The sequence below is a fragment of the Gigantopelta aegis genome, chromosome 3 (assembly GCF_016097555.1).
Source record: "Gigantopelta aegis isolate Gae_Host chromosome 3, Gae_host_genome, whole genome shotgun sequence".
NCBI lineage: Eukaryota > Metazoa > Mollusca > Gastropoda > Neomphalida > Peltospiridae > Gigantopelta > Gigantopelta aegis.
The window spans coordinates 68548175-68574338 of NC_054701.1; the positions used below are offsets into that span (position 1 = coordinate 68548175).

Consider the following 26164-nt stretch of genomic DNA (forward strand, 5'->3'; position numbering starts at 1 on the left):
ACAAACAATCATTAACATTGGATGCTTTTTAAATAATTTCTCGAAATTATGTATTTTGTTTTATGACACTGATAATTTATTTCTCGGAAGTTTCCGTAAAGTCATCGTCCACGGAAAGTCCCGAAGTATACCGGTACAGTAAAAAACGTACCAGTACGTACCACGACAGAAAAAAATACCGGTATACCGGTAATACCGCACACCTCTATGAATAATAGAATGATTTTATAAGCCTGAGTCGTGAATTTTGTGTTCAATACATTGTGAAGTACTGACCTTCCTCTAGCACTGCCATCAGATCGTCGAGGGTCTCACACTGCACCTGGAACAAGTTCTCCACATAGAAGCCCTTGTTCTTGGACCAGCGCACGGCAAGGTAGCGTCGGTGGGACGGGTTCAAGAGATCAATAACCTGAAACATTTAACAAATGAAGTTAAGAATCTCAAACCTGTTGTTGGACATTCACATTCCAAAACAAAGTCCAGATATAACTGGGGGAAAGGGAAAAGTTAAAATCTGTGTGTGTGTGTGTGCATTTAAATGAGAGAGAGAGAGAGAGAGAGAGAGAGAGAGAGAGAGAGAGAGAGAGAGAGAGAGAGAGAGAGAGAGAGAGAGAGAGAGAGAAAAGAGAGAGAGAGAGAGAGAGAGAGAGAGAGAGAGAGAGAGAGAGAGAGAGAGAGAGAGAGAGAGAGAGAGAGAGAGAGAGAGAGAGAGAGAGAGAGCAAGAGAGAGTCTGTATGTCCGTCTGTGTATGAATTACATACATGTTAATTTTAAATTTAAACAAAAATTATTTGCTAAATCCTAAATGGTGTAGCCACATTGTTATAAAATTAGTAGTTGGCTAATCTGGCAATGGGCTGGGAAAGTCCTATATCAAACCTCATTATGCTAAACAAATACATGTATAACTATATATTTTTGTAAATGAACTGTCCTTGAAGAGTTGTCTCCCTTGAAATAATTTAAATCCCAAGATTTTACCATCGTTTATGGTGTAGCAGGGAACATGTGGTTTTCAAAATTGATTAGCAACAAGTAGTTAAGGTTACAGAATGGTGTAGTGATTTCCCAACCATGCAATACCAGTATTCAGTTGAATTAAATTTTCCCTCTGTCAAGCTGTATCCTAACCGGACGAGACTGACGCAAGTGATGTGAATGATAATTATTTTTAAAATCAATGATTTCTAAAATAATCACTCGTGTCTGGTTAAGATACAGCTTAAGGGTGGTAGATACTGGTTCACATCCAATGGCTTAATGGGGAGGACAGACGGCCCAAATAGACGAGGTGAATGCCCTGAACAGTATGCTTGAATCTTAAGCATAAAAATTAAGTTAAAATGAATTATATAAAATTAGTTAACAATTTAGTTTCTTCTAGAATATCGGATACATAATATACAGATATTTAACAGAGCAGATTCACAGATCACTAAATATGTCTTGCTCATCCAGTATAATTTAATAATCTAGAACTGTAACTAGATTATAAGCACAAAAAGATACTGAAATTAAATTTGTCAGTATATTCGATAGTATACTTCTGAACAAGACAGAAATGAAGGGTCATTTCACATGAAATTTTAAAGATAAATGAAATTTGTTAAATCATAAAGCCATCTGGCCTACCTGCTCATTGTAGACTTCAAGATACGAGGCCCTGAGGACCTTGTTCGTGCCGATTGCCTTCAGCTGTTTATACAGGTATCGGAATGATCTCTGAATCAGTCCAAACATCTTAGGGTTAGGCTCCAGTCCATCTAAAAACTGTAAGTCAAAACAAACAAAATGTTTCAAATATCAAACATTAAAAGACCTACAAAAAAAGAGAGAAGAAAACATAGCAAAAACTTCACGAATGAGTCTAGTTTTAATTGTCATATCTGTATCCTGCAGTTGCTCTTTCTATTTCTATCTGTTTCTCTTCCCCTCTCTTTTTCTCTCTCTCCCTCTCTATCTCTCTCTTTTTCTCTCTCCCCCTCTCTCTCAATATGAAATAATAATTTCTTAAAAATATCAGCAATATAGCAGTTACCAATAATATGTTTTTTTAAATTTCCCATTTTTTGCACAGCTGACCATTAAGGTTGACAATGGTTACTTTTTGCACCTTGTTTTGGCTTCGTACACAATAAATATAACATATCCAACAGTAATATTTTGATATGATATATTTAACAAAAGGTACTTTTTATTTCTTTCATCTTTTTTCAACTTAAAGTTAATATTTTGCCCAGAATTATGAAAAATATTCCAATGACATCACTTTACATCTCCTTACAATAACAATACATTGGGTACATGATATTTTCATTTTTCAGAACACTGGAAACATTCCAGTGCAAAATTGCTATTGAAATATTTTTGTTTGAACATTACTAATGCACCTGGATATGTTTGAAGAAAATCTTGTAATTAAAAAAATTGTACGATTTACAAAATATGGATTTCAAGTGAAATTATGGTGAGATATGTTATATTTATTGTGTACGAAGCCAAAACAAGGGTGTGAAAAGTGACTGTCGTCGACCTTAGGAGTCATTTATATGGCGGACATAATTATACAGATATATGGGAAAGTTGTGTGATGATAATGAAAATTAGTTATCTGCAGTTTAAAACTTACAGATCATGAAACAGCAGACAAATACTTATTAGGACAAATAATGGACAAAACAAATGAACAAGTAACATATTAATTTTTATACAGTTACATTCAATTTGCATGTAAATACATAATTTCACTAAGCAGCTAGTTTGTAAGAATAAAAAATGCACAAAATCTTTCATTGTAAAAATAAATTTAAGTAACTGAATACGGCCATTCAAAATGCCCAAAGCGACCCACAATCATTATTCTACAATCAAAACACATATTATCAAGGCAAAAGCTATGACCATCAAAATTCATAATATTAGTATTGGTTTCAGATTTATAGCAGACAGAAGACAAGAATAATAACCAGTATCCATCAAACAGAAAACCCCAAATCCTTAGCAATCTATGTGACAGATGGGCTACACGATAATATCTGAATTAAGTATGAAATACTACAAAATAATTTACTTGAACCTGTTATTGAAGGAAGGAAATGTTTTATTTAACGACGCACTCAACACATTTTATTTACGGTTATATGGCGTCGATCATATGGTTAAGGACTACACAGATATTGAGGGAGGGAACCCGCTGTCACCATTTCATGGGCTACTCTTTTTGATTAGCAGCAAGGGATCTTTTATATGCACCATCCCAGACAGGATAGTACATACCACAGCCTCTGTTACACCAGTTGTGGAGCACTGGATGGAATGAGAAATAGCCCAATGGGTCCGACGGGGATCGATCCCAAACCGACCACACATCAAGCGAGTGCTTTACCCTAAGGGCTACGACTAGCCCATCCCCCCACCCCCCCGTTATTGAAGAATCATGTGAATATCATTTATAAATGGTAATGGATGACTTCATCAAGACCTTAACTAGCAATGAATTCACCTTTTTCATTTCATTTCAGTTGTATTTATTTTCATGCTTATAATTCATGCAAGGTTCAAGCATGCTGTCCTGGACACACAACTCAGCTATCTGGGCTGTGTGTCTATGACAGTGGGTTTGCGGTTAGTTATTAGCAGTTAGTGAGAGAGAAGTCGGTGTAATGGTGTTATACCTCTCCATTGAGGTGTTCATGTATCTGATGTGTAATAAGCAAAATAAGGTATGGAAGCAAATTGGTCCAACAGTACAATTACCTGTATACATGTATGAAATGAACTAAATTACCACGACAACGACGTTCCTAGATGTACCAACTAGAGTTCTTTGTGAACTCATCAAACAATGATGCTTTACTTAATTAAGCTGGATTTCAACATGTTTACATGTTCACCACTCACAGATTTCCAGGGCTCACTATAAAATATTTGGTTTGTAGCTACTTTTAAGACATTTTAAACGTTTGCATGAAACAAAAAACCCCAAAAAACCCCAAAACCCCCCCAACAAATCTTGAGATAGGTTAACGAATGCAAATTATAGTTTTTAGCTGTATGTTTAAGAATTAGCAGTTGGCTAAGTTATTCAAATATACAGAGAATTACCCAGATTTAAGAATTAGCACTTAGCTTCTTTGGGTACTGAGAAACTGAACCCTAGGTGTATAAGATCAGAATTCGACATATACATGTCCTACACAATGAACAATGAACAATGAACAATAGACAATAAATGTGCAATGTGGACATCAATGGAGTGAAGTGCTGTGATGACAATATGTTTAACATGTGCTGTTGCAACTGTAACCATCAAACACTTGTGAAATATAAAACAACAGAGAAATACCAGAAGTACTACAGTCGTCATGCACTCACTGAATTCTAGCATGCATATTTCAGTTGACATTTGAGACATTTCAAACATTTTTAACCAAAAAAATTCTTGATAGAGTGTGTTATGTGTCAACAATTTGGTAGATACATTTTTTTTGTATGTATAATATATTTACATAGGATGTTATGATTAAGTTTTTGCAATGATTCCAGTACCAGTGTCACTTGAAGTTTTTTGGTGTTAAATGTTTGTGGTGGTTGATTTGGTTTTCTTTGTAAAAAATTTTATTGTTATTATTATTTTTAAAATTATTTTTAAAAAATTTGAAAGAAGAACAGAATAAGTTTTTGCAGTAAAGAAATGAAGGGGAACGTGTTAGAAAAAGAAAAAAAAATCTCAAAAACTTTCAAATATTTAAAATATACCTGGATATATAACCTCCAAAACTTGTACAATCTTTAGGACATGTACAATGTCTGTTAGAGTAAATGTTATTTTCTTGCTCCACATTTTTTTAATTGAAAGAATATGAACTATACTGTTTTCAAATATGACATGTTTAAAAAGTCCACACAAACTGAGTATCTATAAATGCTAATCTAAGATTTGTTTTTTTGATTTTAAAAATTCCATTAAAAAATATATGATAAGACTGGGTAATGATTAGTTTTCTAAAATGTAACCAAAGAAAACATAATTTAAATTTTGTTTTAATCTGTCTGTGTACAGGTGTGATTCAATGACTTATAGTCCTTCCCAAAGAGAACACCTTTTTCATTCTATTGAATTTACTACCAATTTTTCAGCAGATTATTTTCTACATTGCACACAAAAATAGGTGTTTTTTTGTTACTTCCAAAACACTTTTACTTTTCTTCTTACATCAAACCAAACTGAAATTATTTATAAAAAACATTTTTGTTTGAGGATACGACAGACTATAGTTTCTATATATTGTTTGAAAGAACTCCCTCCCTACACCCTCCAACAAACATCCCAAAACCATTGGCGCAGCCTGGATTTTATATCGATGGGAACACCCAAACAAACCCCAACCTTAGTAAGTTACTATAAGGATGGTAAAACATGTGAATATAGATTTAGTGGAGAGGGAAAATGTGATGGGGAGATGTCATGTCCCCTCCCCTACTACACCAATGCGCAAAGCAGATGTTGATGTTTTGCCAAGTATAATTAATAATTCAAATAAAAAAAATCACCAAAACAACTAAATAATCCAATATGATTATTAGTGCATGTTTTTATTATTATAATTTAATTTTTATCATTAAAAGAAAGAAAAAAGATAAAACTAAATAAAGGCTTTCACAATGTAGGTGCTATAACAAAATCTAGTACACAAAATCATCTCAGATTCCATATTCTTTTTAAAAACAATGACATGACAAACAAAATCAAGTACTATAACTTTACATACAAATGAAACCTTCACACGTATATTAGAAATAAAAGGATAACGTCCATAGCAAATGATAGACATGCAAGGAGAGAAAAGTATCAATGACAGGATCTTCAAATTATCAACAAGAAGTATGAGTGACGAAGACTCAAAAACTCAATTACCTCCCCCTTTTCTCGAGCTATTACCTTGAATAAAAGCAAAATAGATCAACGGTGTAAAATCTTATCAAAATGTGTACGGGTATAGGCTAGATATGTATTCAGATATTTATTGTTAAACAATGTAACTGGTACAAACACATTTTCCATAAAACAAGCAACAAAGCATATATATATATATATATATATATATATATATATATATATACAGTTGAACCGGTCTATGGCGGCCACTCGTGGGACATGACAAAAGTGGCCGCCATAGAGAGGTGGCCGCCGTATGCAGGTCATATATAAGTCCAAATTTTTAAAAACAATTACACGTATGTTGCAATAGAACTATTAAGGAGCCATATACATGTGCAAAAACGTTAACGCGATCGGCTTACTGGGTTTAGGTGGCATTTTGAAAATAAATATCAGAAATAAACTGCAGCAGTATTTAATTCCTTCTAGAGTTGACACGTTTAACTCCAGTTGTTTTAGGCTAGATACCCTCTTATCAACTGCGTTTAATGACCACCGCCGATGACTAGTACATCGCACCGTTAATCCAGATTAAAAACACTTGTTAATTAACGAACACAGCTAAGCGACCGACGACCTTTAAAGGACCGCTGTTTATCAAGCCAATTGGTTATATCAACAAAAACATCTTACGTTTTTTTTTACGATTGCCGACATTTCTTTATAACTTGCACTAAAAACAATTGTGGCCGCGATAGCAGGTTCATTTTCGCTTTTTTATGACAAAAGTGTGGCCGCTGGCCGCGTTGAGCAGGTGGTTGCCATATAGAGGTAAAATATATAGTAAAATTCATTGGGGGGACCTCAGGGTGGCCGCCATGGACAGGTGGCCGCCATATGGAGGTGGCCGTGAAGGCAGGTTTGACTGTATATATATATATATAAAAACATTCTGTTTGATCCCTTTATTGCTTGTAATGCTTTTATCATTACCTTTATGCCCACTCCAGGAAGTCCAGCCTTCTGGTTTTTAGCTTAGAATAACATGAACACAGCTTTATTGACATAAATAGGTAAATAAAGAACTGTTTTATTGAATGATACACTCAAGACATTTTTATTGAAGATTAGGCCTATATGGCGACAGACGACCACACAGATAATGAGAGAGGAAACCTGCTGACACCACTCTTTTCAATTAGCAACAAGAAATCTTTTATATGCACCATCCCACAGACAGTACAGTTCATAACATAGTTACATAGCTGCAGGGAACATTTTGTTTTCAAAAGTTTGATTAGCGATATTTTTGGTCAATTGAAAATTGATTAGCAACTACTGTTTAATGTTTTAAAATGGTGTAGCAATCTCTAACACTTGTAAAGCGAATAGCAACGCGATACTGAACAAAATGTTCCCTGAAGAGTTCACAAAGAATGCTTTCTGAATCCCCACCTCATATTTTCTCAGTGGGAAATATTCTGCATTGTTGTAAAGTACACTAATTTTGGACGATTCGACTCTTACAAACCAATCACCGTGTCAGTACAAAATATAACATCATCACGATTTGACAAAACACACAAAATGACGTCACATATTTTAAAGTGTTTGAGTTTATGATGACTCTTTCTCTTTTCAGTGTTAAAATGTGTAATAAAATGGTAGTTTAATGCAATTCATTATAAACTGTTTTTAAAGAATAAATAGAACCTTGGTTTTTGAAAATTATCTGTGAACAGTGATTAAAATACAAAGTTAAACAATACCCAGAACACTGTGTAAAGTGGTTTACATCGTTTCTATTATATATATATATATATATATATATATATATATATATATATATATATATATATATATATATATATATATATATATATATATATATATATGGGCGTGTAGCTAATGTATATTAAAATAAGGCTACTATTTAAAAAAGCAAATAGCTGGGGTAATAAATAGAAACAAACTCAGTACCAGCTATTATCAAATCTATGTCCCTCATGAACTAATTTTCAATTGTCACTCGCTAAAGCTTTGACAAGTGAAAATTATTTTACTCAGGACAAAAATTTTACAATAACTGGTAACTCGTTTATTATCCCCTATGAACTAAATGGATTACTGATTTCTTGTCTGAATGTTAAAATCAGTGATCAGGCATTGATAGCGAAATATGAAACGGACAAAAAGTATCTCCAAACTTTGTTTGGTATTTAAGACAGCATGACAGCTTATATTTAACAAACATTTTCTTAACAAAGTATGTCTGAATATTTAAAGACCCAACAATGCTCCATCAAAGCGTAACTTACTAGTAACCTTTATGAACATGTCAATTAATAATTACAGGTATGTACATTTGCTGATTAACATAAATACATATCATTTATGATCACACTAACATGATCCATGATTTTGTTTTGCTTTTAAAGGTAATTTAGACTACTAAACCATATACATATGTACATGCAGGTAACTGAGAATTGAATATCTGCATAAACCATTTATGATCACACTAACATGATCCATGATTTTGTTTTGCTTTTAAAGGTAATTTAGACTACTAAACCATATACATGTGTACATGCAGGTAACTGAGAATTGAATATCTGCATAAACCATTTATGATCACACTAACATGATCCATGATTTTGTTTTGCTTTTAAAGGTAATTTAGACTACTAAACCATATACATGTGTACATGCAGGTAACTGAGAATTGAATATCTGCATAAACCATTTATGATCACACTAACATGATCCATGATTTTGTTTTGCTTTTAAAGGTAATTTAGACTACTAAACCATATACATGTGTACATGCAGGTAACTGAGAATTGAATATCTGCATAAACCATTTATGATCACACTAACATGATCCATGATTTTGTTTTGCTTTTAAAGGTAATTTAGACTACTAAACCATATACATGTGTACATGCAGGTAACTGAGAATTGAATATCTGCATAAACCATTTATGATCACACTAACATGATCCATGATTTTGTTTTGCTTTTAAAGGTAATTTAGACTACTAAACCATATACATGTGTACATGCAGGTAACTGAGAATTGAATATCTGCATAAACCATTTATGATCACACTAACATGATCCATGATTTTGTTTTGCTTTTAAAGGTAATTTAGACTACTAAACCATATACATGTGTACATGCAGGTAACTGAGAATTGAATATCTGCATAAACCATTTATGGATTATGCAAAAATAAATTCAGGTAACCACCATTTTCTTTTTGCATAACCAGTTGTATCCATGTAAATAACATCCTAAATTTAATGTGTGAATGGAAAATAAGTTAGGCTAAATTAGATTTGTATGAATGATGTGCAAACGAAATGACCATTCTCGCAACTTTCAGAGGTCTGACACATAGGAAACCATAATCCTGAAGTTTTACCACCTACCTGTACTTCAGACCATAATCGTGAAGTTTTACTGCATACCTGTACTCCAGACCACAATCCTGAAGTTTTACCACATACGTATACTTCAGACCACAACACAATATGATTATGTGAAATACATGTATAGGCATAGGCAGGTGAAATATTTGATATATATTACAACATTTATATATATGAACATGTGATATAGCCCAGATATGTGTTGCTGACAACATAAATGTGGCCCTTTATTATATACATGTACACATGGATATTATATATCTGTGAAATACTCTTGTACACACATTTTTCTTACCACATGGTGACACAACTTACCACATGATCAGTGTTATAAATTTTGACTCCATTTTTCTTTAAAACAAAAAATTTGTATTTTATCAAATATAAACTATATGGACAAAATTAAAAGTAATACATGCAAGGTTACCCAACTTATCAGGATTCTACGTCTATCTTAACCAGTCACCAATACAAGTGATACATACTTTTTTCTTACTGAATCGGGTAAAGTTTGTCCCTAGCGCTAACAATTAATGAATTAAAGGGACATTCCTAGTTTTTCTGCATTGTAAAATGTCTCTGACTGATAAAATATTTCTACGATTAAACTTACATATTAAATATATTTTCTTGTTTAGAATATCAGTGTCTGTATATTCAATGTGTTTCTGGTCATCTTAATATTTGTAATATAATATTTTTTTTTAGGAAATAAAATAAAATTTAACCTAGTACAAATATTAGAACGATCAGAAACACATTTGATATGCAGCCACTAATATTTGATGCAGAAAAATATATCCGATATGTAATTACAATCATTAAAAAGTCTTTGTTAGTCGATAACATCTTAAACATTGAGGGAAATTCAGGAATTATTATAATTGACTATTTGTAATGAGTAAAAATCAACGATTTGTGTACAAGTATTTTTTACATTATTTCAATAAGGTATGTATCAAAGGTCAACATGTGGATAATAAAGAGGTTAAAAAATAAGTTTAAACATTAGTCTTTTGTAATATGTATTGTATATTTCTAAAACATTATTTATTTGGTCAACAATACAAACCTGAAAACACAATGTTAAATTAAAATATTTGGTTACGGCTATTCAAATATGTGTTAACCATATAGTAACGTAAAAGATAAATGGTTTTCTCCACACATAGTATGTTACATTGTTTAAACGTTTTAAAGCGACAATCCTGAGTGCACATTTTGCTGCATTGTAAGATGTTTTCAAGTAATAACATTTTGTAATGACTAGTATTACATATTAAATATATTTTCTTGCTTACAATATCAGTGTCTGTATATTCAATGTGCTTCGGATTGTCCTAATATTTGTAAGTAGACCAAGCTGGATTTGGTCTTCAAATAATTTCGTACATATAAAGAAATATATATTAGGAAATAAAATGAAATTTAACCTAGTGCAAACACTAGGACAATCAGAAAAATTAGAAAAATATATTTAATATGTAACTGCAGTCATAAAAAGTCTATGTTGGTCGACATCATCTTAACAATCTGATGAAAACTCAAGGCAGTCCCTTTAACAATTTTCTTTACAGTACTAATACATTACTGTCAAACTTTGTTATCTCAAGGGTCACACACTTGTGACCACAATATGTTTTAAGGTCTAGTGCTGGTCCTACAATCTATTATCTGTGTAAAGTTAGTAAACAAAAGTGAAAACTTAATTATCTCAAACTTAACTTGACATTTATGTCCTTTGGACAATGGAATATAGCTGGTCTTGTCATACATCTTAAGGTGGACATACACCATTAACTGCTCAACATACCGGTACTGTACAGAGTGCATATATGTGAGCAGATTCAAGCTGTTAAGATTACTTCCAATTGGCAATTATCCAAAATGACACAGCACAGTAAAAAAACACTGGTAGTATAAAGGATCTATTGGTTTTTTCTAACACTAACCCTGGAAGTCCATTTAAAACAGCCCAGACAATAAATTTTTAATAATAATACATTTCATTTTATTTCTATTTATTTTTGTGCTTATATCCAATTAAGATTCAAGCACGCTGTCCTGGGCACAGAGCTGAATTATCTGGGCTCTCTGTCCAGGACAGTGGGTTAGTTGTTAATTGTTAGTGGTTAGTGAGAGAGATGAGGGTGTAGTGGCCTTACACCTACCCACTGAGTCATTAAAACTCGCTCTGGGTGGGAGCTGGTACCGGGCTGCGAACCCTATACCTACCAGCCTTATGTCCGATGGCTTAACCACGACGCCACAGAGGCCGGTGAACAATAATACATGTACTTGGGTGAATATATTTAATTTTGGATATTAATTAATTATTAAAATACACGGGAGGTTGATCTGGCATATTTATTTTTTTAGTGAATATATGTGGCATTGTTTCAAAAAAATTTCTGGGCTTAATTTCAATAACCAATAGTTTATCTTGAATTAGTGACCTAGTATAGGGTATATTTAAGACAAAGAAATTTCAGTTGTTCTAATTTTGATTTTGATTTTTTAATACCTCTGTCTCCTAAATCAATGCATGCACTGGCCCTGGCTATACATGTATTTCTGTATTTAAAATAAATATTAAAACACTGAAAATTTGAACTTCCAAAGCTTGAGTAATCTGATTAAAAAAAAATTTAAAATGCCTCAGCTTATTACTTTAACTGATGTTTGCCTTCAACAACCTAAGTGCTGTGTAACTGTCAAACTTGCTTTCCATTGGTAATAAAAAGATACTCCATAGCCTGATTACGTAAAGTAAAGACTCCACCATATCAAAGTACAACGGTATGTAAAGACATTGATTATTTTATGGAATGGCATACTTTTCAAACTTCTCAATTTATCTATGTTAAACATAAATCACTTTTCATAAATATTAAATACTAAAAATTCCAGTTTGCACTACCATATACAGTGAAACTCCTCTAAACCGGACACGCTCGGGACCAAGTAAAAAGTCTGGTTTTAAGAGGTATCCAGTTTACAGAAGTTCTTTTCTGCACAGATATTTAAAAAGGGACCATGAAAAACGTCCGGTTTTGAGGGAATTCTGGTTTACAGAGGGTCCGGTTTTGAGAGGTTTCACTGTATAACAAATGTTTTATTATTATAGGATAACACAGAGAAGAAAGCAAATAATTCTTACCAGTTGTGGGGGACCAGTCATTGTGTGAGTTTTACCAGATCCTGTCTGACCAAATGCCATTGCTGTGCAAGCATAGCTGTAAACAAAGTTAACAGAACAATTCAATTATTAGGTACATCACATTTCTATATTTTGTTTGTTTTTCTTATGCAATTAACTGATATATGTGTTTATAAAACTATTCAATTATGCGATATATTTTGTATTGGTTTAATGCTAAAAGGTTCTGTGCAGCAGAATAATATGCAAATAACCAGTTTATGCTATAAACTGATATGGAATTAAGTGGATTTGACTATTTGAAATTTGAATCTTTATTATTAACAGAAAGATACTTTTTTAAAATTAAATCTTATTCTTATTTTTCCTGTAATAGTGAAATGATGTAAAGTACATTAATTAGGTTCTATCTTTAGTTTAAGTCAGTACTGGTATATGTAAATTACAAAAAGTTTATTTTAACTATAAAGATAAATCCTATACATACTTCAGTAGCACAGTGATTAAAGCTGGAATATGGACTCAGACAATGCAACTTTAACCACTGTGCTACTTAAGTGTATAAATTTACATTTAGATTGTACAGCTCCAACCCAAAATGAGAGCTCAGCTTAGCAGAACGGTGTGAGACTGACAACTACATTGTAATCTTATTGCAGCTTTACATCTTGGACTGGCCTCAGCGGTGTTGTGGTTAAGCCATCGGAAAAAAGGCTTGTAGGTACAGGGATCGCAGCCCAGTACCGGCTCCCACCCAGAGTGAGTTTTAACAACTCATTGGATACGTGGTAGGTGTAAGACCACTATACCTTCTTCTCTCTCACTAACCACTAACCCTCTGCTGTGGACAGACAGCCCAGCTAGCTGAGGTGTATGCCCAGAAGAGCATGCTTTAACGTTAATTGGATATAAGCACAGAAATAATATGAAATGAAAATGAAATTAAATTTAGGGTCACAATTATTGCTGAATTCAAAGACTAGGAATAAGGTTAGTTTTAAAAGGTAAATAAACTTTCTGAAGTACCTTATATTCTAGGATGCAATGCACAGTGGAAAATAATTACAGGCTAACTCAAAATACCATACACTGAACAACAACAAAAACTAACCATGAATAATTAGTTTTCTTTAATTTATTCAAAATGATTCAGTTTGAATTCAATAAATATTTGTGTCTATTAAAATTATCAATTTCTTGTGAACATTTTAGGCCCGTTTTAACAATCTATTTATATTACTGAATTAATTATGACAAAATATACCGTAATTGCTTAAATTTAAGCCCCATTTTTAAGCCCATGGACTTTATTTCACGTGGGCTGCTTTAGTATGGGAAATCCCAGTATATATAAAAATATTTGTATTTCTGTTGTTGTTGTACAGTGTATGTTAACCACACTGACTCCTCTCACTTACCACTAACCATTAACCCCTAGCTTGGACTTAATCTGTTCAAACAGTTTAGATAAGTGCCCAGAAAGTCTGCTTGAACCATAAGATATTATATAGAGGATATTCCCCAAGTGTTTTGTGATATCATAATTTATCAGCACGAGTTGATAAAAGTATGAAATCTGAGGCTTGCCGAGGATTTTATACTTTTATCAACGAGTGCTGATAAATTATGATATCACAAGACACGAACGAGGGGGGTATTCTTTTTATCATCCTTATCATTCTTTTCATTTGTGACAGTTGTAAACAATGTCAGTAAGGTGGGTTGAATGTCAGTGGTAGACTCGTTAACTAGCAGAATGGCAGTGGCGTGACGTCACAAATAGTTGGTTTAGCACAGAAACAAACACAGTGACGTAACAAAACATTGTCTTGTGATGAAAATTTGACTAGTCAAGATTATAAGAAGCGGAGATATTGCAAATTATAGTGCCAGCGATATCTCCTACAAAAGCCTTTAATGGATGATAAAATCATAGAGATAAATTAATCTCCATGAAGCTCATTCATCAAGTTAAATATTGCTCCAAATGGTGACAGTCCGTACAATCATGATTATTTTATGTTTACCCATTAAGTGCCATGTCCACGAGATGTATAACCCCAGACTGCTCAAACAGATCCTCCTGTGTAGCATCAGGTGCAAAGACCGAGTTAAAGTAGAAACTGTGTTCAACACCTTGATTGTCAACCTGAATAAAACAAATACACAACTTAATACCTTACATACAAACAGTGTAAATGAAAAAAAAAGCCCACAACCCCCCAAATTTTAACAGCTTGACTTTTTGTATATAGAATGCACAAAACTTTCATTTCAGATATTAAAAAAATAATCCCAGCAATAATTCAGTTACTAACATTGTTTTCAGTATTTTGAACTGGGACCTTATTAATTATTCCAGGAATGAAAATCAGGAGTGGATAAAAATTCAAGAAAACTTTGTAAGATCTTACTGAAATTAGTAAAGTGTGATCATTCACCCCCCCCAAAAAAGAAAATAGAGATTATTATATGAACTTGTGTCCTACTGATTTTATGAAATGAGTGTCAGGATTTTTGTATTGTCCGAGCGAGAGCCAGGGTAATATATGAATCCTGACACGAGTTTCGTAAAATCAGTATGACTCACACGTGAGTGTAATAATTTCTTTATTATCCATATTATTATTGTTGTTTTCTTTATGAATAACAAGACCCAACTAAAAATGTTTCAGCCACAACTAGGAGACGACGAAATGACGTCATATTTCAAATGCACAGTCTGAGCTAGGACTGGAGAAGCAACGTCATGTTATGACGTCGCTCCCAAAATTACGTCATTACACTTGTTATTACATGCATGCTTCGTATGATTATCATTAACTCGGTTATGTTGAACCATATGGATAATAAAAAAGATTAAGTACAATTAGTAGTAACCTACTATATTTAATGGTTTTTAAACTATATTCCACAGCTCATTTCACTTTATAGACTGGACTACTGGTGAAAGAAAGAAAGAAAACCCCCCAAATAAACTATGTTCCAATACAATAGAGACATTTATGATTTAAATATAGTCAGTTGTCAATTAAGTTACGGTAAGTTAAACATATAATTTATTTGCTAATATAGCTAAACAGCCAAATTTACAAAGCCTGTTTTTTTTTTTAAACGAACGTGTTTAAGCATAGTAAATGTATGTAGTTACACGCCAGCGTTCAAAATAAGCACTTGTCCGTTTGTCCTGATAAGTGTAAATCTATTCGGACAAGCAAAATGTACCTTGGTGGTTTTCCTGTGGACAAGTGAAAATGTTCAGTGAAGTTGAATAAAAAAGATCGACCTTGTACTTGAATAAAACAAATCATTTATGTGGACAATTGAAAATATTGGCAGACAACTAAATTTCTAGATGTATTTGTCCACTGGACTAGTAAACAAATCTGCTTATTTCTATCACTGCACGTGTGTAAGTCTACAACAGGCTTTGTAAATTTAGCTCTTTATGTTATACTAGGATTGAACATTGTTTACAACACTGATGTTACAGTACTGTAGACATACGATATTATAATTTGCTAATCAGTTTAATGGTGATTCATGGCCATTACATAGATATTTATAGACTCTAAATCCCACTGTCAGTCTGTATAATAGTACTTCTTATCGTTTGTGTCAAATTGTTTTTTTTCACACATGATTAATTGAGCATAAACATCTCTGAAGCAATATAATGCAGAATAATTCCATGACTGTTTTAGCATGTTTGGTTAATGCCATGGAATGTTCAGCATTATTGCAGTACAAGTTACAAATCAATAAACACACACATCTTCCACAGTTTCTCCAGTCACAAAACAAAGGTAACCAATGCATTGAACATCTATATATATAACCCAGACATTATTTTGCTTAGTGATGGGCAATAACAGCAAGAAAATTTTTCTTTCAAAAGGTAGTAGGTCCTAGCTCTTACAACACTGCATGGAATTTCTGACTAAAATATTTAGTTTCTTCCTTTAAACACTGATTTCTTTGTATTTGGTCAATGTGAAATTTATTTCTGTGGGACATAATCATCTTCAAATTTGTCAGACATTCTCCAGCATGATATTTTCAAATCATATAAACAACATTTGTTTGTTTTTCTTTTTAACAACACAACTAGTTCATACTGATTTATTATTCTCTCATCCTCAGGTAGATGTATATGGAACAGAGCTATCTCATGAAAGAAAGCCATGTAAGAAATTTCTATCTTACATGGGATAACAAGACATCGCTGGTAATATATGACATCATATTAATGTGAGATGGTGACGTGAGGTCATTAGACAGAGTTTTAAATTAATATACTCTTCAAAAGAAGAAACGCAAAATCACATTGTCGTAACATTTGGAGAATTGATTTAATTATTGAATGGTGAGTCCGATAATTACCAAATGTTGCAGGATTGTTCACAATTCACTCTAGTCCATTGTGAGTAAGTGATAGGACACACCACCAAGGTCAAGGTCATCTGGAGTCAATACCGGGTGTGGCCTCCGCGTGTGTTGACAACTGCCTGGCACCGCCTGCCCATTGAAGCAACCAGAGTACGGATGACGTCCCGGGGGATGGTGGCCCACTCGGCCTGCAAGGCTGCTGCCAGCTCGGGCAGGGTCTGGGGCTGTGGTTGTCGCTGCCGGAGGCGTCGGTCCAACTCGTCCCATAGATGCTCAATTGGGTTCAAATCCAGTGATATCGATGGCCAAGGAAGGACATTAATGTTGTTGTTCTGTAGGAAAGCCGTTGTGAGACGTGCTGTGTGAGGCCTGGCGTTGTCATGTTGGAACACTGCGTTGGCGTTGGCCATAACTGGAACGATGTGTGGCCAGAGGATCTGGTCAATGTAGCCCTGTGCATTCAGGTTGCCCTGCACGTGGACCAGGTCAGTTCTGCCAGTGTGTGAGATGGCTGCCCACACCATGACACTACCCCCGCCGAATCTGTCCACTTCCTGCACGCAGTTTGCCGCATAACGTTCACCACGACGCCTATACACGCGACATCTTCCATCATGACGTCGGAGCAGAAATCGGGACTCGTCACTGAACCACACCTGTCTCCATCGCAGTTGAGGCCATTGTCGATGAATCTGGCACCACTGCAGTCGGAGTCGACGGTGTTGTGGTGTTAAGATGACACCTCGAACTGGACGTCTGGCACGAATTCCTACCTCACGTAGGCGGTTCCGTACGGTCTGGTCGGATATCCTGCGCAAACCTGGTATTGCTGCGGCTGTGGAGGTGGCAGTAGTCAATCGTTCCCGAAGGTGGCGTACCCGGATGTAGCGGTCCTGCCCGGGGGTAGTGACCCGTGGTCGACCGGATCTAGGGAGGTCACGTGTTGATCCATGTTGCTGGTAACGGTCCCACAGTCTGGAGATGGTGCTTGGGGACACATGGAATGCCCTGGCAACGGCCGTTCTGGATTCGCCTGCGTCTAGTCGGCCGATGGCATTGTTTCTCTGCGGTTCACTGAGACGTGGCATGTCCTGGATTGTCAACTGTCGGCCAGATACAGAGGCCAGGCAAGCGAACACCCTGCACTTTTTTACTGTCGGTGTTCATGTTGCACGTGCAGACAACGCACGTGCAGTGGTGACATGGTTTGCACGTGGCTGCGTTTTTGCGAATATTCACATTTTGGAACTTTATTGTACAGTAGCTGCGTTTTATCGAATGTAACCGTGGGAATGTGTTTGGGACATGCAATGACCTTATATTCACAAAGCATGAACCGGTAGGAAACATAAAATCGGAGTTATAACCCATTTGTACCCTTTTGCGTTTCTTTTTTTGAAGAGTATATTTTGTTATTAAAACTGTCATTTTAAAAGCTATCTTGTTAATTTGTAGTGTTAAATTTTATTTAACACATGAAACAAACACGGCAAATACGATACCCTCGGTGGTGAAAATTTCGACCATGGGATTCGGCAGTCGAAATTTTCACCACCTCTGGTGTACTTTTTCTGTCCCACATGACCGCATATGATGGAGTCTTATAATCATCGGTTACTGGATGTTAAACATTTGGTAATTATGACTCAAAGTCTTAGAGGAAACCTGCTACATTTTCTCATTAACAGCAAGGGATCTTTTATATGCACTTTCCCACAGATAAGACAGCACATAGCCTTTAATATATATAATACCAGTCATGAATTTTCTAAAAATGAAACTATTCCATGAAATTATTCCCAGGACCATTGCTGTGTATATGTATGTATGCGTGTGTGTGTATATATGTACATGTGTGTGTGTATATATATGTGCATCGATCGTTTGTGTGTGTATGTGTGTATCATGTGTGTGTGTATATACACACACACACACACACACACACACACACAAAAACACACACACAACTTTTGGTCTCTACAGTCTTTAGACAATTTAAAATTATTTCCAATAAAAGTGTTTTGGGAGGGACAAAAAGCCCTATGACCATCTGAGGATTTTGATAAATATAATTTTTTGAACAAATGCTATTGTGTTTTGTTTGATGTTACATGTAACCTTTTGTAAGTTTATTAATGTTGGGTTTCTTCTTCCGTGTTCCAAGTTATTTATGCTCCTTAACATAAACATTGTGAATTTTACTGCCTCTATGAATTCCGCAGTCAGAAGCATATCATATATTATTTGCCTCAGTTTTTCTCGAATTGTTTTGGGTTGTGTGCCAGATGCTCTGGAGTTTGGGGTTCTATGTTACAGTGACACTGAGGTGACGTTACTGGTCTGAGTTTGTAAAGATGGACACCAAGTCTGCAGTGCAAGCTTGGTTTAAATTTAAAACCATACATGACCTTATCATTCACCTGTAAGGAAGGAAGGAAGGAAGGAAGAAAGTGGTTTATTTAACGACACACTCAACACATTTTATTTATGGTTATATGGCATCGGACATATGGTTAAGGACCACACAGATATTGAGGGAAGAAACCCGCTGTCACCACTTCATGGGCTACTCTTTTCAATTAGCAGCAAGGGATCTTTTATATGCACCATCCCATACACAGGATGGCACATACCACAGTCTTTGATGTACCAGTCATGGTGCACTGGCTGGAGCGAAAAATAGCCCAATGGCCCTACTGACGGGGATTGATCCCAAACCGACCGAGCACCAAGCAAGCGCTTTACCACTGGGCTACGTCTTGCCCTCTCACCTGTAAGGACGTCCTATCACAAACTTATTGTCCCTTCAGTCCAACAAGGTGAGTACTGCCAAAACAGTAACATGAAGATGATTGCTGCACACCAGAAAGTGGAAAAAGTGCCAGTTCAATCATCAGACTAGTAAAACAATTAATCATTTATTTGCTTTAATTTCCCATTGGACTGTATATCATTAGGTCTATTTTAATACTCATCAATGGTCAATGGTGAGAGAGCATTCGATTCATTGTGTTCTCACTAATATAAACAGTCAGATTATTATTTTTTAAAACTCATCATAATTTTTCAATCATCAGGAAATTAGCTATTTTTGAAAAACTCACTGTAACTTTAACATCTATTTCAATACACATCAATGGTCAATGGGGATACAGCATTCAATTCATTGTGTCTTCACTAATAAGCAGTTGCTGCAGAGCATTATTTTTCATCACAATATTCCAATCATCAGGAAATTGACTATTTTTGAAAAACTCACCGTAACCTTCCCATCACCAGGGAATTGCAGAGCAAACGTATCATGTCTGTTTTTCTCCTGGCTGTTGAAAGGTCGGACCCTGTAAAAGACATAATCAGTGAGTAAAGAAGAATGGTTACATGTAACATTAATGGCTGAAACGTTTTGAAAATAAAGCCTTGAAACAAGCAAATACATACATGTACACGTACAGGTACTTATATTGAAATAATATTTTGCAAAACTCTTAAAGGGATATTCTCATTATGCAATTAGTAGCACTGACTTGTTGCATGTGATCAAATCGTACTGTGAGAAGTTGGAACACCTAAATCGGAATGACTTTTGTGGTATATGTTCCGATTTTTGTAGAAACAATAAATCGCATTTGACAAGTTGGTCATAAATTACTCCTATCAAATAGCCATGAAGGATTTTTTAGTAGCTCTTTCCTGGATGGACCAGAAAATAACATGGCCTTTAATATACCAGTCATGGAGTCTTGGTTTGAATGGTAAAAACCTGATGGGACTACTGAGACCAAAGGAAGGAAGGAAATGGTTTATTTAATGACGTACTCAAGACATTTTATTTATGGTTATATGGCGTCGAACATATGGTTAAGGACCACACAGGTACTGAGGGAGGAAACCCGCTGTTGCCACTTTATGGGATATTCTTTTCGATTAGCAGCAAGGGATCTTTTATATGCACCATCCCATAGACAGGATAGTACATACCACGGCCTTTGATGTACCAGTCATGGTGCACTGGCTGGAGTGAGAAATAGCCCAATGGGCCCACTGATGGGGATCGATCCCAAACCGACTGTGCATCAAACAAGCGCTTTACCACCGGGCTACATCTCTCCCTACTGAGAACGATCATTCATACAACATACAGACTTCAGGTGAGTACCCTATCACTGAGATATGCCCATCCCTTCCCAATACAATCAATACTCCAGTCTCTTCACCAGGAAAGTTGAGTCATCACTCTCACCCCTCTCCATACTCAGCTGGAAAGTTTTAGGAGCACTGCAAATTAATCACCTTGCAATAAAAACTGTTTATAAAGAATTTCATTTGAAATTTCATGTCATTGTTCACCTGGAATCCTATACTTTAAGGAAAGTAATCTTCAGTTCATCATGATTTTGCTCATGGTACATCAAAATCTGTGGAAAAATGCATTAAACAAATCCTGTGCTATTGGCACAAAAAGTAGATGGGGGGGGGGGGGGGGGGAGGGCATAATTAGGCTTTTTATAATATTACAGTACTTAGTCAGTGCTTGGCATTAATATGCAAACTGTTGAATGATGAACCTTAATTGGATATAAGCACGAAAAGAAGTTGAAATGAAATGAAAAAAACAACATTATTTTCTTTAGCCGACAGGCAATGCTAAACTGATCATCATAATTACTGGAGGCGAGGGGGGAGGGGGATCTAGGTGGGTAAAAGCCTCAGCACTTTATAAGAATAATTTCATATTTACCTGAGTGCAACATTAAACTGGTCATCACAATCATCAGATCCGCCATCTGTTGCAGACGATGAAAGAGTCGTGGAACTTCTGCAAGTAAAAGGAAGGAAATGTTTTATTTCACGACGCACTGAACACATTTTAATTACAGTTATATGGCGTCGGACATATGGTTACGGTCCACACAGATATAGAGACCTGCTGCCGCCACTTCATGGGCTACTCTTTCAATTAGCAGCAAGGGATCTTTTATATGCACCATCCCACAGACAGGATAACACATACCACGGCCTTTGATATACCAGTCGTGGTGCACTGGCTGGAGCGAGAAATAGCCCAATGGGCCCACTGACGGGGATTGATCCCAAACCGACCATGCATCAGGTGAATGCTTTACCACTGGGCTACATCCCGCCCCTGCAAGTAAAAGATAAATATGAATGAGTAATGTGGTTTGAAAGTGCCAATAAAATATATATTAACTATTATATTTGTACGGTAATGATTTATCCTTTATTGTTACAGTTATAAGTTTTTTAGTAGGATTTTGTTTATTCCGGTTTTATAATGCAGGAAAATAAACACAAATTATCTTGAAAGCATCAGGAAATAATTTTAAGTGGGAATTTCAGTTTCATGCAATCTCAGAGATGCATATAAAGTTGACTTCCCAACAAAATTTAAAAAATTGTTTTTCAAAATGTAAACATTATAGTGATCTCAACCAGTATCTAGATAACACATACGATATGACATCACAAATCATTCTACATGCTATGCAATTTGGATTTTCAGGGTCAAGTTTTTTTTTATGACAGCCAGTCAAGGTCGGCTATAATTAGCAGTACCTGAATTGGGTTTGACCTTCAGTTTGCAAGGAAAACAGTGTGATCTGTCACAAGTCCAAAATGAGTCAGGACTCGTGGTGTCCATTTGAAAATGGTGGGGGTGTGGCACTGTCAGATCGAAGGCTTGAAGAAGAAATATTTAAGGCTACCAACCTATTAAGGGTATGAGGTATGGGAATTTCAGATGTTCAAACATGGCATTAAACTTTCAGACTTCTAAGCACAAATTAAGAGGGGAAAGTTTGAACAGTGGCGTATTGCGCAGCCTTCTAAATAACAGGAGTTCTGAATATTCATATAATCACATTCATATATTTTTTATCTGTTTTGTTGTTGTCATGGGGTGGGACGTTGCCCAGTGGTAAAGCATTTGCTTGATGCACAGTCGGTTTGGGATCGATTCCCGTCAGTGGGCCCATTGGGCTATTTCTCATTCCAGCCAGTGCACCACAACAGGTATATCAAAGGCTGTGGTATGTTCTATCCTGTCTGAGATGATGCATATATATATATAAAAGATCCCTTGCTACCGATGGAAAACTGTAGTAGGTTTTCCTCTCTATGACTGAACATCAAAGTGATGTCATTAAACAAAACAAAGTATTTGTTGTTGTCCTTTTAATTTTAGCCCATTGGGCTATTTCTCGTCCCAGCCAGTGTATCCCGACTGGTATCAATATAGGCCTATCAAAGGCTGTGGTATCCCGTCTGTGGGTTGGTGCTACCAAGTAATGAAAAATGTAGCATGTTTTCTCAATAAGACTATATGTCAAAACTACCAAATGTTTGACCTCCAAAGGCAATAGCCGGTGATTAATAAACCTATGTTCTCTAGTGGTTACGTTAAACAAAACAAACTTAACTTTTTAACAGCTATAAATTATGACTATTTACAAGTTGGTGGAATATTTTAATTAAAAAAAAAATCTTAATACACATTTCCCCAGTTATTGTAGTTTAATTTACTCATATGAAGACCACATTTCTTACAAAGAATCAAACAGAAAAGACATGAAGTCATTAATGATATGACAAGAAAACTGACAATGAAAGAATTCTACATCAGCCCGGCAAAAAACTTTTGAGTTATTTCCCTTTGGATATGCTATATTCTACTCTGGAATATGAACTACTCAGTCCTTTACGACCGACAACCGTTCTCTATCAAAATCCGTCATATACTAGTATCACTACAGCATATTTATCAAAAAAAGAAGCTCCGAGCGATCGGAACACAAAATGTAGGCGAAAAAAGTAAGAATTACTGTATGTTTTATTTTTAACTTTACATTATAATGGTAAGTCAAATATTGTATGTAGGTCAACAGGAACCAATTTAATACATTTGTATACGAAAAGTTTGTTCTGTTTAACGACTCCACTAGGACACATCGATTTATTAATCATCAGCTATTGGATGTCAAACATTTGGTAATTTTGACATTTGCAGTCTTAAAGAGGAAACCCGCCACATTTTTCCATTAGTAGCAAGGGATCTTTTACATCCACCATCCCACAGTCAGGATAACACAGACCGCGGCCTTTGATATACCAGTCGTGCAGCACGGGCTGGAACGAGAAATAGCTCAATAGGCCCTCCGTCGGGGATCGATTCCAGGCTGACTGCGCATCAGGCGAGCGTTTTACCACTGGGCTACATCCCGCCTTCCACACACCATTTGTAAGCGAAAGAACTAGATTTGACAAGACCCTGTGTGACAGTGGTCATTGTTGTATGCATGACGTCTCGTGTATTTCATTACAAATCACATGACTAATACTGAAAAACGGTTTCCTATAATCATCTTTTTTTTTTTTTTTTTTTTATTGCTTGGAAAGCTTCTAGGTATGGCATTGACTGTTTACAAAACATCTAAAAAATTAATATTCTAAAACAAACTCTACAAGACACAAGTTAAAAACCCACCCTGTATAACCTTAAAGAGAGTGGAACTAGTCAACATCCAATGGTCACCAAAAATAATGACCCCCCCAAAAAAAAACCCACAACAAAAACAAACCCAACCCCCCCAAAAAAAAACCTCAACCAAAAACAAAACAACCCAGTTGTCCCAAGAAGGGTGGCTGACCAGGTTCTTTAAAAGACGACCCGAATTAACACGTATTAGACCAAGACATATGGAACTGTATCGTGCAAAGTATGCTACACCCGAGGTTATACAACCATACTTGTCAGAACTGAAAAAAGTCAAAAATAAAATAAACAACTATTGTGAAAACCCTACATTGCATCTATATTGTTTATGGAACAGGCATTTTAACCTAGCTAGGTTATTGCATCCAAGGCCTACTGCTAGTACATCATTCAGATCGTCCACAATAACAGTAATTGATTCTAGATATGCAGTCAAATGCTGCCTTTTGTCATATTTAAAGGTTAAAAAAGAAAGGAAGAACGAAAGAAAGAAAAAATAAAGATAAAAAGAGAAGAGAGAGAGAGAGAGAGAGAGAGAGAGAGAGAGAGAGAGAGAGAGAGAGAGAGAGAGAGAGAGAGAGAGAGAGAGAGAGAGAGAGAGAGAGAGAGAGAGAGAAGAGATAATTACCGTTTATCTCAAAAAAGTTATCTACAGCAGGAACAGAATTCAGAATGTTAGTAACTTGATGGTCTAACACTGAGCTATTTACGGATTCTGAACGAAAATTGCTACTTTATTATAGGCATGCAAGACACATCAATATTGAAAAGATTCACTGGGCCAGGATTGTTTTGTTTGTTCTTCCAATAGGACCTATAAGATAGACATACACGCCAATAACTCGAGAGTCCACTAGACATCGTCTGTTTATATGTAAGGACACAGCTAGAGCACACTCTGTTACAAATGGTAAATGTTTGACAATCAAACGGTCGCAACGCACCGTGACTAAAATACACACTGTTTTGTAAAGCTGACGTCACGGTCCTTTCGTTTGCTCATTTGCGAGTTCACGCCTGTCAGTACGAACTCTACAAGAAGAAAACTGACAAGCCTTTCCCAAACGGCTAACTGAGTGTTTCAAAAAGGTGGAGGTTTTTTTTTCTCTGTAATATTCTTACTAGTTAATTTCATGATTTAACTAGGACATCATCAAACCAAAGGTCTGTGGTTTAAGATTTAAGAAACGTTTTGTACTTTAGATACAGTACTTGACGACCGGAATTTCGAAATTGATAGTCTGTGACACAGAGTGCCCTCTAGCCCTATATTCATATTAAAAGCAGTATAGGAATAGATGATTCTTACTTATAAGCAGAATATGACTAGAGTCTTAGAGACATATATGTGACACATAGGAACTTCTCTCATTTAACTTGATCCTAACGTTCTCTAGCCTATGTCCTTATTTAGTGGACCAAAACGTACTTCTTAGCCTTGGGATCTCCAGTAAACAGGATAACCCAGTGTAAAGTAGAAAATCATGTTATTATTGGACCAGCTAGTGCTGTCAGTTGAGCCATCAACATATTGGCGTTTCTTGGTGGCATTATTTTCTTGTAGCGGATATGACTTCCGGTGTCGTCTTTTGAGCTGGAAATAACTGATATCGGCGACATGGTGCTGGAAATAATATGTTTACAATGCACTGTGAACATCGATATAACTATACAGGACAGAATGATGTCAAGATTTAACAAAACTGGTCATACAGCAGAACGATCAGCCCCTACATTGTTTTACATGGCAATTCGTTAAGAATGAGTGATGGAGAGAGTGTGAAA

At 35.5% G+C, this 26164-nt stretch overlaps 1 protein-coding gene across 1 annotated transcript in view; it reads right to left on the bottom strand.

Moving 5' to 3' along the window:
* LOC121368954 (kinesin-like protein KIF12) overlaps window positions 1–26164 on the bottom strand; it is a 99030-nt gene that overhangs the window by 46151 nt on the left and 26715 nt on the right. Inside the window, exons 2-7 of the mRNA XM_041493723.1 lie at window positions 21608–21685; window positions 20129–20207; window positions 14508–14629; window positions 12481–12556; window positions 1637–1774; window positions 277–412 (exon numbers count right to left, since the gene is read on the bottom strand). Of these exons, the coding sequence (XP_041349657.1) occupies window positions 277–412; window positions 1637–1774; window positions 12481–12556; window positions 14508–14629; window positions 20129–20207; window positions 21608–21685 (629 nt within the window). The remainder of the gene's footprint in view (window positions 1–276; window positions 413–1636; window positions 1775–12480; window positions 12557–14507; window positions 14630–20128; window positions 20208–21607; window positions 21686–26164) is intronic.